Genomic DNA, 14,388 nt, shown 5'->3' with positions numbered 1-14,388 from the left:
AACAAGCGGCGCCAGCGACTGGCAGGCATGCAAGGATTCACACTGAAATAACAGAACAACCTTCGTTTTTCATAAAATTGTAATTTACAATCCTTAAACTTGAAAACAATCCGAAGATTCATTGAAAATATCACTTACTGCGAAGCGCTCGGAGTTTACAGATGTTCAAAAGCTTTTTCTGTTATAGCGTGAGATTGAGGACAAAATTGATCATTACGTTTCGTCGCGTGTGTTTTTCCTGTGTGAAGCAACAAAAGATGCCGGCGACTGACGAAATAACAAGTTAACACGAAAATCAGATAACACCTAAACAAACAATTTTAGCTACCGATTTCAGTGAATTTTTAAAGAAAAATTTTCTTTTAAGTTTTTAAGACAATTTGAAGATTCAACATACATACAACGTACTAAAATGCGAAAGTTACACACCACGAAATTGATAACTAGGCCTGAAATGAAATTCTATCTTGTTATTGATTATACGTTGCCTAGCACGTGACTTAAATCTACCCAGGCGGAGATCCAAAATGACGGTGGCAGGCTTGGCTTAATTATATCACTCAAAACTCGTTCCCGTTTGTCTCATTTGATAAAGAGGGAATCGTTAATGTTTTCATTAAGACAGTATTGCCTTGATTTTCTAATATTTACAACGAAAGACAGTAAATTTCACTTTTCACCCACATTTACTTCCAACCTTTTCTTTTGAACCAGAAACAAAAATGATAGACGTTTAAAACACATGACAGCATCCACCTTGTCAAATGTAATAGCATGATCATTTCAATTGTAATGCCTTCTTATCCCAACGTTACTTTGTTTCTTTGCTACATTAGCAAACACTGAACTACTGCTCGTACTCTAGATGACAATCAACCACAAAATTCCCTAAACCAGATAACATTAAACATAATCTAAAAAATCATGTGTCAATTCACGAGTTTGCTCACAGAGCACTTTGATTTCCTATGTCACTGCCTTTGCCCGCACTTTATCGTGTTCCGTAACACCAGAACGAAACTCACGCGACGACTTATTACAACAAAAGAAAATATAATATCGATCCACGAAAAAGAAAAATCAAGTAACAGGTTTGCTAAAACCATTTTTGAGAAACCGGATTGTGATACAAGGTATCTGGCACAATGTCATGCTTCCAGGCTGAAAATTTCAGAGTGGACGGTGAAATGCGCCGGTTGCTGGCTCCATTTTGACAATCTTTCCAAGCCTATAACTTCGATTTTAATCCTTTACACCCTTACATCAGTATGCACCTTCTCCAAACTTTTTTTGAATTGTCATGAAAGGAGAATTCTCTTAACAGTCAACAGCTTCTTTAGTTGGTGATCATTTCCTTTATTCTCGTGACCGTCATGTTTGATTCAGGGCCGATATTGTAAGGAGGAACAAGATGCTAGTCACTCTGAGGGGTTAAAAGGGTTAATAGTTAAAAAATGCGCGTGATGGAGTGGCGATTGGGTTAATTCTTAAAGTGATCGGTTAAGAGAGTAGCGCCAATTACATGGAGAAAACGCAACATCGACGCAATCCTAGGTTATCTCTGATAGTCAGTTTCAATTTTTGATAATCGATTAAAATTTTCTACGACGTTTACTTAAACTGGTGGTGTTTTCAATTCGAAAACTTTCCTTTTGGCATTGACAGATGCGTATCTTAAGCAGAAAAGTCATTCAGCTTTTCTTGGCAAAGGAGCCACAGCTGAAGATTAAAGGACAATCCCCTCTTGGCGAATTACAATTTTCCGTAATCAGGAGATTAAAGAGAAGGTATTAACCATTTTGTCACGAACCTGTAACAAAGATAAAATCTGAGTCCTTTGCAACAATTCGAGTCCCAAATCCTCCGGATGGTCTATTATCTGAATTTCAGATGAGTCATTTTTAAGATAGGCCAAACAATAACGGCAGGCGCTTGCGTAACAATCGTCCTCGATACCGCTGGAATCAGCATTTGACACAAACTTAGTAAATTAGTAAAACTAAGTGATGACTTAGAGAGATTGCACGAGATTGTATGATTATTGTTTAATTCCATGATTATCGAAAGCCGATCAGGTGTAGTCGATACGTCGTTCCCGCCCAACCTCATGTCAGACAGGCGGAACACGAGGGCCAAAGGACACACGGGTAGAATTCTTTGGTTCCTGTTTGATACTTTCTTCATTTACTTAGAAATCGAGTATATAATTAAAAAAACACTAAGCTCGATCATAGAGGGAGGAATAGCGATGAAAATAACATCTATTGGTGATTCGTGTGTATGCAAGCCAAAGAGAGCAGAACTGAGCCGATCTGCAAGTTAAAGAAGGAAGAATACGACATTATAGAGAATATGCGCACATTTGACAAGGATTAACATCATTCTTCACTATTAGCGGTGGCTTCCACAAATAGGTAACACTCTTACCAACCCTTTTGGGAAACACCTCATTAGCAGACCTCTCGCCAATCAGTTAAATGGGTGATTAAGGAAAAAGGGCCACCAGACTTCTGCAGATTAAAACCGGAAAATTAACACGGTGTTTCAAAGATTGATTGCTTTTTAAAAACACTTTAATTCGCAGGGTTTAGCACGTTGATTCCCTCTAGTTCTGGATCGTTTATTTTTTAAACTACTTTAAAGTTTGATGTTGTGTTGCTACTTCGAGGCGCTTAATTTCACGCGCGCTAACCTTTTGCTTATTGTATGCAAATTCTCTATACTGTACTCCATACATTTCCTATGGTACTGACGAGGAGAATTTGTTTAACAATCAAGAGCTTCATTGGTCGGCGATTTCATGTTCCTTTATTCTCATGAGCCTAGTGTTTGCATGATTCGGCAATAATACTATACGGAAAATTAGATGCAAGTCAAAATCAGGAATGAAAAGGTTTAATAGAATTCCTGAGTTTTCGTCATCGTCAGAGCTTGCCAAAGTGGAAAAAATTGTCATTTTCTCGTATCGTCTTTCATTTCATAAAATAGACAAACGTCCAGAACAAGACAAGAAAAAAATCGTGGACGCGGCATGAAGTTATCAAGTTCTCATACACATGCATTTAGGATGATTTTAGTCGGGGAATTATTGGACATAAACAAGGTACTCCTACCTCAGTCTATAAGAGTATGAGACCCCTCTTTCAATTCAAATTATGCTATTATGTTGACTCAAACAAAATCTAAGAAAGAGATAAGCGCACGATATTGATTGCATATTGCTTAAGTTCCATCGAAAATTACATTTATGCAAGCTGCTCAGATCAAGAAAAAGAAACTTTTCAAAATGCGATTGAAGAAACCGAACGCAAAACCGAAATTTTGGCTGTTTGAGTACATCTGCGTATTCTACTTTTTCAATCAATCATTTTACCGACCACTAAGATCACCACAGGCAGAAAAACCCAATTCAAAACTAAACCTATTTTTTTGTGACCTACAAGAGAAGCCAAACACGTAAAGCTCTGGTAGAATTTTAAGTCTTTCTAATTATGAACTCAAATTCAAAAGAAAGCATAAAAGATTAATGAGATTTCTTCATCCTTTCTTATTTTCATCTGATATCTCTCGCTGACAACACGAAGGTCTCCCTGTCGTTCTTGTGTCTGTCACTACATGGAGGTCAGATATGTGGCCTGCAATGAAGGGATCGTTACGTTGTTTTTCAGTACTTCATAGAAATAAAGAGGGACGGTTTCCAGTAAATAGATATTTTTGCGAGATAGCTCTCTTTTATTTGAGTTTATCATGACTCCTAAAAACGTGAAAATACCGATAAAAGTTTTATTAAAACGGTTGCATGATCAGCCAAAAACTCCGAAACTTAAAAACATGTATTTACGATCTTTTTGATCTGAGAAAAATACAAAAGCCAAAGAAATCATTGAGAAAGCACAGACACAGGGGTCCTACGGGACGAAAACCACCAACTCTTTGTCTGGATTGATCTGTAGCAAGTACAAAACAGGTTAACTATCGCACAGGCGATCAAAACCCACGAACTGGATACTAGAAAAGACCTGCCACGTCCCTCATAGAGCCTACAATTTGGCACTTGTATCAGTGCAAGAGTTAGCTATGGAGTATCAGAGGAACTTCAAGTTATTGGCCGGAGTATTTATTGTCTTTCTCTCGTGCACAAATGTCTCAAATGGAGTTTATAACGGTAAGTGTATCTTACTACTTAAATGGGCGGATGAAATCCACATCTGATGATTATAAACTGAAGAAGATGATGGTCATTTAATTATTACAGCAAACTAAAAGGAATTGTTCATCCAAAAGCTACTCAAAACCAGATGTCTCAATTGGAGGTATATGCAGAATTTGCTCAGGAAGTAAGGAGTTGGGTACTTCCGACACTGGTCAAGTTTAACAACAATTTAACATAACCGTCATTTGCATCAATTTAGAGATAAGACTCGCTCGTTAGCTCAATTTTTTTTCCGCAAGAGCTTCAGCAATAGGTGCCTTTTCTCAACGTTACAGGTATTTCATGATCTATAGGTAAGGTAGTGAAACCCGCGCTTTCACAGAATAACATGAAAAATTACATGAAAAATAATTTTGTCTCCATTTCTTAAATGTAATGTTAGTTTGAATTATGTTGTGTTTGCACTTTGTTGCTCGCTGCTACTTCTGAGTACATCATAAAGCTGCAAAAAAAATACATAAAAGGATGGCAAAAGCGTGTACGAGACACAGTAAGCCCTCTGACACGATAAAGCACCTTCATCAACAGCTCGATTAATTATAAATTATTTTGTGCGTGGTCGAAAACAATACCGAAAATTCTATTCTCAAAGCTAATTGAAAACATCGCGCCCTCGGGGATTTCTTTATGTACCAGGATAAGCTGCTTCAGTCTTCAAAATACGACAGAATTCTTAATGACCGAAAATAAGGCCAAAACGGAACCAGTGAGAGACATACACCAATCGAATTCTCAACTTTTTTCAATCTTAACACCGTTTAAGACTCGACATTAAGGCTGTTAATATGTAATCCAGTTCTTAATAATCACAATTGAATTCATAGCAGAAACTAGCCATTGTTTTAGGAGATCGTAAAGGTTGCTTTTAACACCATATTCAGTGTTTCTAACCTGAATAATCCTATTTCATCAAATGTTTCTTAATACACAAGACCCCCCTCCCTCGAACTCTTCACGCCATCTGCCATGACTCCAAATATTTGTCGAAATTATCATGATCGGCTTCCCTGGGAAATGTTCCTTATAAATGTGTTCATCTTGATCACGATGTTCGGCGCCCCAATATTTAAAACATCGTAAAGAGATGATAGTCGCGATGCACTACCGAACAACTGGTCAAAGTCAATTTCACGAACAGTTTGTTGACTATCGTGACGATTATTGGCCATAAACTAACCGACCATACTTCAGGGACAATTACCGCGTTGTAATAAAAAACGCAGCAAGAGTCAGATATAGATGGGGGATGTTTTTCAAAATAAGAAAAAGAAGAATGATACAAGGGATTTTAACTAAAATGGCCGAATATTGATCTACACATTGTAGGTTCATAGCAAAAGAATTCAAGGATTAACTATGTTATTACACATCCAAGTTCTAACAAATAGTTTATCAGAGAGGAGAATTTACAATCATATATAGGATGAGTGGCCTTCATACACCATCAAAGCAGTAAAGAGACGCTATATGTGGTTATATTTGGCCTTTAACTTGCTCACATTGAAAGTATACACCATCAAAGTTTAGCTCTCTTCATTATATTAATGGAGTTAAAGAAAGATAGATGCCAAAACACACTCTTGAATCTTGAAAACATTTTCCAGCCGTAACTTTAATCATCGTTTCAGCCGCTCATTGAAACTCAACTTGAGTTTAAAAAAAGAGATCTTTTCCGTTCCCCAATATCCCACTCAACTGAAATTAACAGCCGGCAGGACCCTGACAATGACAATTTACAAGTGAATCGTTACATGTCAGCAGCAGGGCTCGTTCACACAGCGCAATTGTAGTGTGAACAAATTGGAAAACAATCGTGAACAGATCATTAAAAAGTTAGCTGGCACGGAACGATTATAAGTTATCGCGTAAATACAGGATAAAACCATGCAAATGTGACAACGCAAATTATCAAACTGTGATCTTGCCACGCAAATTCTTACACATCTCACAATTTTGGGGGGCTCTTGGGGTGAAATCGTTCCCTAGCAAAAATTTAAAATAGGCCCAGTTTTGTAAAGATTTCAGTGGAAATGTCCCAATTTGAGTTAGTACATAGACATTGCTTCAGTAAAACAATATCAAATTAAAGCGTAGGGCTGAAAAGTAAACACGATCAACTTAACAGCTACAGTTTTTCAAAAGTAACGCGAATTAACGGTTTAGGAAACTTCGTAAAATCCATGTTAACAGCATGAAACCATTTTCAAATTAGTACGACTTGATTCACTGTGGATTTCGATCGGCGCGAGTTCCTGGAGGTTTACATAGCTTGCGAATCAGCGTCATCAAATTCTGGTTTATTATTACTTGAACTCACAAGGGACTCTTTTAAATTTTACCGTGTATCAACAAAAAGCTCTGTATTTTGTAAAGAACTATATTAAACCGAGCAAACAGCAGATCAAAAATTAATGAAAACGAAGAATTTCTCCCATTTAAACGTTTTGAGAGGGCTTGCCTTTTCAGGTGGTAACCGGTAAAGGTTACCACTTGTAGTACCTATTATTACTGCCTAAAATTGCTTGGATTTCTTGAAAAGTTAGCAGGTAAAGGGATTGTCCAACCGGTTTGAAGATTTGTGTTACCTCTCGTGCTGTTCGTAACCTCAAAAGGGATGTTATTGGAAACAGCTAGAAGCAAGCAGTGCAAAGATGTAGAAAACTTTAGGCCAGAGAAATCAAGCTGTTGTTCTCAGTATTCCTTTTTTCTTAAAGGTTATTGAATCCGGCTATTTCTGACAAATATAATCCTTTATAACGATTCTTCTCTAGATTGGTGCCAGGACTTGAACACAAAATGTAAAGCGTGGAAGTCAAGAGGACTTTGCACATCATTATCTCGCAGAGCCCAGAGAATGATGAGGAAACTTTGCCCTGAAACTTGCAACTTCTGTGGTAAGCTCCACGTTTGCAAACCTTTAACTTTCAGGGAGAGTTCAGTACTTGGATTCCCTTTACACTTTTAGCCCAGTGAGACATCGAAAGATCGCGAGAATCTAACGAATTATGAATCAGATGATGATAATAAAACAAATTCTCATGATAATCCAAAGAAGAAATTTTTCTTCCCTAGTTAAAATTAGACTCTATGCTTTAACTACTAAGAAAGATTTCCATTATCCATATCATTTCAAAATAAACCAAAATTTCATGGTAATCTCCAAGTTATTTCAAGCCCCGAAATGCTACTTGTTCTCTGTACTGAACTTGGGTAACCGGACGTTCGAATAAGAAGTTAACCAAAATGTCTTTTTAAAACATATTTTTGGTTCTAGAGCCTCCGTCGCCTGAGGTGTGTTACGATGGAAAACAAATATCCAAATACGGTTGTTGCTGGGACGGTATTACCGCTGCCACTGGTCCGAACGGACAGGGATGCCCTGGTACCGAATTACTCTTTCTACATTTTAAATTTCATTTCATACATATTATCGTTTTACAAACCTTTCCTTCAAATGATCATAAATTGACCAACTATGATGGAAGAAAATAAATCTGCGACTACAGGCAGCTTAATCAGCCATAGGAAATCCCTGAATTAAAGCAAGTCCCCTTTGAAAGGGAAACACCAACGAGACATTTTAGTTCAAAACTGGTACAACTGACAGTTATAAAAAGACCATAAAGACCATTACAGAAATAAAATCATAGAAAAACAAACCCTATCTGTTTTTCTCGGCTATAATCTTTCAGTTAAGTGATTTCAAGCTCCCTTACCCTCCAAATAATGGAAGACATCGAAGCTTTACCCCCTCATCTCATTTTCCTCTCTGACTGCGATTACAGATCTTGTACATGTAATTCATCTTGAAAAAATAACACAACCTATACGATCTGAACTGCTTTTCCTCAAATTATTTTTTTCGTGCATTCATTAGAAATAAATTATATCAGTGTAAAAGGGATACGCTGCACTCGTCTCAGAGAGAATGACACGCAGTTTACCTCGTTGGCAAGCTCCGACCATAGTACAGGCCACCGATGATGTGCACGCGCAACTCACGAGTAAAAAAATTTAAGCAGAAATGATTCGCAATGAAATACCACAGATGTGTTTTTAAAAACCTTCAACTAGTATTTAGCGGTAGCATGTATGCATTAATTGTCCGCATTGCGCAAAATTCACCAGTGCTACCACAAGGTACAGCAAAAAATTGTACATCTTTAACTAATTCCTACTTGGTGTTTCTTACAGCTTGCGAAAACAAGAAGAGTGGAAGATTTTGTTCGATGAGGAAAGACTTGTGCTTCACGAAGAGAAACCATAAATTTCTCAGAGAGAACTGCCCAGAGACATGTGGCTACTGCAAAAGTAAGTTTAGTTTTTTTAATCAGGAAAAAAAACTTAATGGGGTGTTTACTGTTGATGTTTAGCATATCCTCTCCCTAGTCGTGAAAAAAGGCCATATGATTAGAGAATGACACCGAATTAAACGGAGTAACGAATAGTATTTTTACAGTTTTGGCAGAGTCTTAAATTGCAGACAATAATCTTTCCTAGCAAATCACAAGCACAAAAAAATCAACTCGATAATTTTTTACCTTTGCAACGGCGCTTTCGCACACATTCAAAGCTAACTGAGAGCGGTCAAGTCGTCATTGGTATAAGCTATAGCTCATTTGGTAACAGTTATTCAATACTAAGAAAGCATTACTAATTAAGCGCTAAAGAATGTGTGCGACACTTGAAGTTTAAAACTTTTGATTGTAATTTTCAGAGGCATCATATTCTTGCAGGGAGGATTCTGGAGTTTGCGAAAGTGAGTGAGATGTTTTTCTCTTTTTTACTCAATTCGTTTATGAGCATGTAAGCTATACATGATTGAACCTTAATTTGCTTTTCGTTTGTAGATGACTGTTACGATGTTGAGCCTCAACAGCTGTGCGAACGACGCAAGAACAAAGGGTACTGTACAGTGGAGGAATGGAAGAACTACCTGCTGAAAAACTGTCCATTTACATGTGGCTTTTGCGGTAAGAACAACAGATTTCTGTTTGGAAACGATGGACCTCTCTGCAAAATGGCTCCCAAAACCGACAATGCATCCTTATAGCAGCTAGGATGCATTTCATCAGGGTTAGGTTCAGAAGCCAAATTCAGCACTGCGCAAAAGCAAAGAAAAAGCAAAAAGTAAAGTGTTGAGGGGCTGGTGTGGTCACATCCCACACTTAGAAAAATATAACGTTGAGTGTTTTGAGTGATCTCGTACTTGTCTTATTATTTTTCCTTTCTCTTTCCAGGTGAAGACAATCAAAGAATGGTCGCTAGAATGCTCTACACTGATTGAAGACATGCATCATATTTAAAAAAGATTCAGCCAATTTAAAAACCCTCTCTTAAACATTGTGGCTGTTTTTATAAGTTTTCTGTCTTAGATGTTGCTAACAAGCCTGTCTAGGGCTGCACAGCTAAACCATGTCACATCTTCTTAATCTATCTGTTAGGAGATTGCAATCTCAAAACCACTTTTGCACCCTTTCAAGTTTGAAGTAATAAACCATCAGATGGAATTGTGTATGTGTTTGTATTGCACTGATTACTACTCCAAAGTTAAAAACTACTGCTGAGTTTAGGTCCTGCCTTTTATTGTCACTAAGGTGTATGTGGGATATTGAAGCAAATGACAAGTCAAACACAGTGTTACCCTTTGAGTCGAAAGCTTGTCAAAACACATAGAGACTTAAGTAGCAAGAATCTAATTAAAAAAAATTAGGTAGCAGGAGAAAAGTGTGAATGACAGGAGAGTATACATGAAGTGCACAAAGGTTCCATGTATGCCTTTTATTGTCACTAAGGTGTATGTGGGATATTGAAGCAAATGACAAGTCAAACACAGTGTTACCCTTTGAGTCGAAAGCTTGTCAAAACACATAGAGACTTAAGTAGCAAGAATCTAATTAAAAAAAATTAGGTAGCAGGAGAAAAGTGTGAATGACAGGAGAGTATACATGAAGTGCACAAAGGTTCCATGTATGAATAAAAAAAACAGCTCATGCTATAATATGTTGGGTAGGAGAGTTCTCTGCTCTCCATCATCTAACAAAGCAACCTTCTGCTGAGAATAATGGTCACAATCTATGTTAAGATTTCATTCACAGCACTTAATCATTACTTCACCTAGCCAGGCATTCCCAGACTTTCACCGCAGCAAACCAAAGCAGAAAATAAGTGAGAACAAGACCAGTTTCTTGGCATGAGAAATCTTGCCATTTAAAAGCAGAGAGGCAAGAATACATAAAAAACCAAGCACAATGAAACGTGTAAAACCCCAATAACACCTTCCAGAAGGTGTGACTACCATTTTTTCACTTGTTTTCCACTGATGACTGTTGTTACAGAATGGCTAGCAATATAATGTAATTAAGGTAATTAATGACTATGAAACAAAGGTAAAAGGCTCTACAGATTATATTGAATTCATTTGGTTCAACGAACACATTTAAAACTCGACTAAATCCCATCAACTTATGCCAAGGAATATTAATTAACCAGTGATGATTTGCTGCATTTACGCCTATAAGTGTAAACGGTTTATTTGGGAAATAAACACATGCAGCACATCAAAGTTGAAATAGGGACCCTTTAACTGAAATCCTTACATAGTTCGGGTTAAATGGCTTGTGGTATGCACAGCATTATGTTTGAATTTTGTACACAAGTTGCAAAATGACAACTTTGAGGATTTGCCCTCTTGAAATGGGAGAACACGCGACGCCCACTAATTCGTAGATTTGCAACATATCATTTCTGCACATTCGAAGTGATAGAGAAGGAGTTTTGCTTCACTAACTGTGATGGCAATCGTTAGAAATCAGCAGAAGAATGAAAGCTGTTTGCTAAACCCGCGATCGTACAATAAATGTTACAATTATCATAATATCAAATTAAATTTTCATCGTTTCATATTTGTCCCTAAAGATAATAAAATAGAAGCTTCTCCTACTCACCATTAAATTTCATAGATGATAGCATTCGTTGCAGAGAATTTTTCCATTTCAACAGCATCAGAATTTGTCTCAGTAAAACAACACGGCGGAAATGTTGTCATCTGCAAGTACAAATCGGAAACCCAATGTATTTTGCTCGAATATTAATCGATTTTTCGCTCACGAAAGTTTATCTTTGTTAAATACCATTTAGTTAACTTTACCGTGAGGTGAAACAGTACAAATCTACTGGATGAATGGAACTCTATCGAGTATAAAAAGCAGAAAGCTTTCACTTGAAACACTCATACGGCCATGTTTGTGTATTTGATGTTTTAAAAACAGCGGGAAACCTCGTTTTCATGCTCTCGGCCCAGTTCCTTGGAACAGTTCATTTGGAACATTTCGGGCTGAGGGTCGGGGGGCTAAGGTGTTCTCAATACATTTCAAAGCAATTTTTTATCTTGTCCTTTTGCATATCTGATGAATGTAACTTAATGCCAAAGCTGAAAAGGCAAATTTTACCTGCTTACTACGGAACAACACGAAAAACAGATCGATCTCCTTAATTATAACATTTCGAGTCAGAACTGAGAGTGCACGATTGAGATTAATTTTCAGTTCACTGATTTCTTCAGTTCTTCAAGGAACTCTTCTTTGAAAGACTCAAGACGGCAATAGTCATAGCAACATAAATTATGCTTTTTCTGAGAGAGATGACGCAGTAGACGAGTAGACGCTGGTAATTACGACATTTACGCCGGAGTAATATAAACAAATGTGTAAAGAGTGAGAAAATGCTTTTGATGGAGATGCCAGTCCGAATAAAACCTCTGTCGTTTCCAACATTTTCAAAGTATCGTGGTGGTTCCAAGATGTGGCATTGAATATGAATGTGATCAAAAGAGCTGACTACGCAATCAAAAGCAATCTTAACGTCAAATTTGGTCTGTTATATACACGAATCTTTAATCTTGCAAGCAATCCACGAACCACAATCAACGATCAAAATCACGATCAATCTCACAATCAATCAATCGATCGTAAACTGAAACAATAATACAACGAAGTTCTATCAATCTAATGAAATGTTGCAAAACACATAATCAAAAATCGCGTGTAAAAAACTGGGCCTTCACGCAATCTTATACACCTCGTTAACCGCGTCTTGGAGCGACACCGCTTGGAATCTTATGAATTAGAATTTTTGGTCGCCGCAAGCGCTACATCATGATGTATATATATATATATTCAGGTGCAACTTTCAGCAGTCAGGATAACTCAATACAGGTAGACCAGTTATAAACAATCATTTTAAGTTTTTATAATACCTTGTGTAAGGAAAGCAACAATTTACAAGCAAAAATAACTTGCCTTTTCTTTACCGGAAAATTCTACTGAGGAGCTTAGCACTGAATTAAAATACTTCACGAAATCACAGACTTCGTCTTGTGTGAGTATCTTGGTGCCAAGAACAACACCAGCGAAGTCCTGTTGCTTCATGGCTGGGAAACGGATTGCTTTTACGATATTCTCTCCAAGAAGTTTCCTTTTTACATTGCCATCTGCAGTCAAGCCTTCTTCTTTGCGTTTCTTTGTAGCCCACGAGTCCACAGCTTTGAACAACTCTACCTCTTCAATATTCAGTGTGTCGCGTTTGACTACTTCTTCAATTAAAGATCTTTCAAGTGTCGCAAATCCATCTGATTTTATAGCCTCTTCACGGTGTTTATCGATTACTTTCCAACATCGTTCCACCAACCTTTTCTTATCGAACTGATGAGCATTGGGCAAAATGCTAAAAGCATTTGACACATCCAGCTTATCTTGTAGATAATCGGTGCATTTATCAGCCAATGAAGGCACGATGTATTTCTTCGCCAAATATAACACTCCCATCACATTACTTCCGTTCAAATTTACTTCATCGCTGTACATAAAACGAAACAACTCCAGCAGACTTTGGTACTTACAGTCAGGCAGTTCAATAGAGTCTTTAGTCTCCGCCAACTCACTGTAAAACATGGCTTCAAACGCAGGACTGCTGATCGACAGAACAAACTTGTGAGCAGGAATTACATATTTACTTTCGCTTTCACCATCCATCTTCCTAACAACGAACTTTATATCGCTGAAGCACTCGTTGTTGAACATGAACTAGGCTCTTTCCCTGATGGTTGGTCGCGTTGTTTGCCATTTTATCTTCGGCGAGAGACATGATTTCTGACCGTGGTGCTAAAAGCAGAGACAGTTAACTTGAGATTGCGCGGGAGCGCAATATATAAGCGGGTGGCAGCTCGAGACACCGGTAGCTTAAGACATTTGAATATGCGATTACATTCCAAATTTTTGAACTTGTCACCCACTTTGGTTTCATGACCCAGTTTCTTCTACGGGTAAGTCTCCCTTTGTGGCGTTAAGAGTAATTCTTTTGGAACCTTGTAAAAAATTTTTAGAAACGTTTCATTTAAAAAGGTTTTAATAAGTATGAATAATATACGGTTCTGATCGAGTAGGTATTTAAGTCTAGTGTCGATACTAATGACCATGGGTAGGTTAAAGATAATTATTAACTTCCTGATTGTCACGAAGGAGAATGGAGCTTGGGCACTACAATCTCGCAACCAGACCTCAAGTGATTTCCTTGATTATAACATTTCGAGTAAAAGCTGAGAAAGACTGGGGTTAATTTTGAGTACTGATTCCTTCGACATACATTCTTCACTGAGTTCTTCAAGGAACTGCTCTTTAAAAGACTCCAGATTTACTATATACTTTCTAAGAGAGATGAAAGCTTTAGTATGGAGTGGACGCATGAAGTAGACGCTAATAATTACGCCAAAGCGCCAACTTTATAGAAAAAGTTTTGAGGCCATAATACAAAATAGATTATCACGACATTAATAATCTGTTTCGAGCTCTTTTTGAGCAAAAGGAAGTATGCTGAAGACATTAGTAGCATCTAAATTTTCTCCTAAAAATTTCCTGAACCTATTAACCTTTCTTATATATCGGGATTTTTCAGCAAAATCATCCTGATATTGTTCTTAAGTGTGTTCCTAAAATTGCCTCAAAAAAAATTTAATACTGCATTAACTACCAACATATGAAATCAATGTGCAAGTACAACATTTTAATTAATTAGTGGATGGAACTAACCTTAACTGCATTAATCAAGGCAATAATATTACATTAGGGGAGGGGTAGTAGGTCCCGAAACTCAGCAAAAGTCAAGCAAATTCAAAATGC

General features: G+C 37.4%; 2 protein-coding genes across 2 annotated transcripts; one reads left to right on the top strand and one right to left on the bottom strand.

Moving 5' to 3' along the window:
* Positions 1–3,940: 3,940 nt before the first annotated feature.
* On the top strand, positions 3,941–9,723 carry LOC131791160 (uncharacterized protein ZK643.6). Its single transcript, XM_059108484.2, has 7 exons — positions 3,941–4,165; positions 6,985–7,107; positions 7,488–7,595; positions 8,408–8,524; positions 8,931–8,972; positions 9,064–9,186; positions 9,454–9,723. The coding sequence occupies exons 1-7, from the start codon at positions 4,078–4,080 to the stop codon at positions 9,498–9,500; spliced, it is 648 nt and encodes a 215-aa protein (XP_058964467.2). The 5' UTR covers positions 3,941–4,077; the 3' UTR covers positions 9,501–9,723.
* A 2,769-nt stretch (positions 9,724–12,492) lies between these two features.
* Positions 12,493–13,245, bottom strand: LOC131788860 (BTB/POZ domain-containing protein 6-like). Its single transcript, XM_059105960.2, has one exon. It carries the CDS (start codon positions 13,243–13,245, stop codon positions 12,493–12,495), a length of 753 nt encoding a protein of 250 aa, XP_058961943.2.
* Between the last annotated feature and the right edge of the window lie 1,143 nt (positions 13,246–14,388).

The sequence above is a fragment of the Pocillopora verrucosa genome, chromosome 2 (genome assembly GCF_036669915.1).
Source record: "Pocillopora verrucosa isolate sample1 chromosome 2, ASM3666991v2, whole genome shotgun sequence".
NCBI lineage: Eukaryota > Metazoa > Cnidaria > Anthozoa > Scleractinia > Pocilloporidae > Pocillopora > Pocillopora verrucosa.
Note: the sequence above shows the minus strand (reverse complement) of the source record. Positions and strands in the feature narration are given on the sequence as shown.

Bases quoted from the DNA above. Each gene is read 5' to 3' on its own strand.
- LOC131791160 (XM_059108484.2), top strand. From the start codon at position 4,078: ATGGAGTATCAGAGGAACTTCAAGTTATTGGCCGGAGTATTTATTGTC. The intron at 7,596-8,407 runs GTACCGAATTAC...TGTTTCTTACAG, and splicing joins GAACGGACAGGGATGCCCTG to CTTGCGAAAACAAGAAGAGT. The intron at 8,973-9,063 runs GTGAGTGAGATG...TTTCGTTTGTAG, and splicing joins GGATTCTGGAGTTTGCGAAA to ATGACTGTTACGATGTTGAG.
- LOC131788860 (XM_059105960.2), bottom strand. From the start codon at position 13,245: ATGGATGGTGAAAGCGAAAGTAAATATGTAATTCCTGCTCACAAGTTT.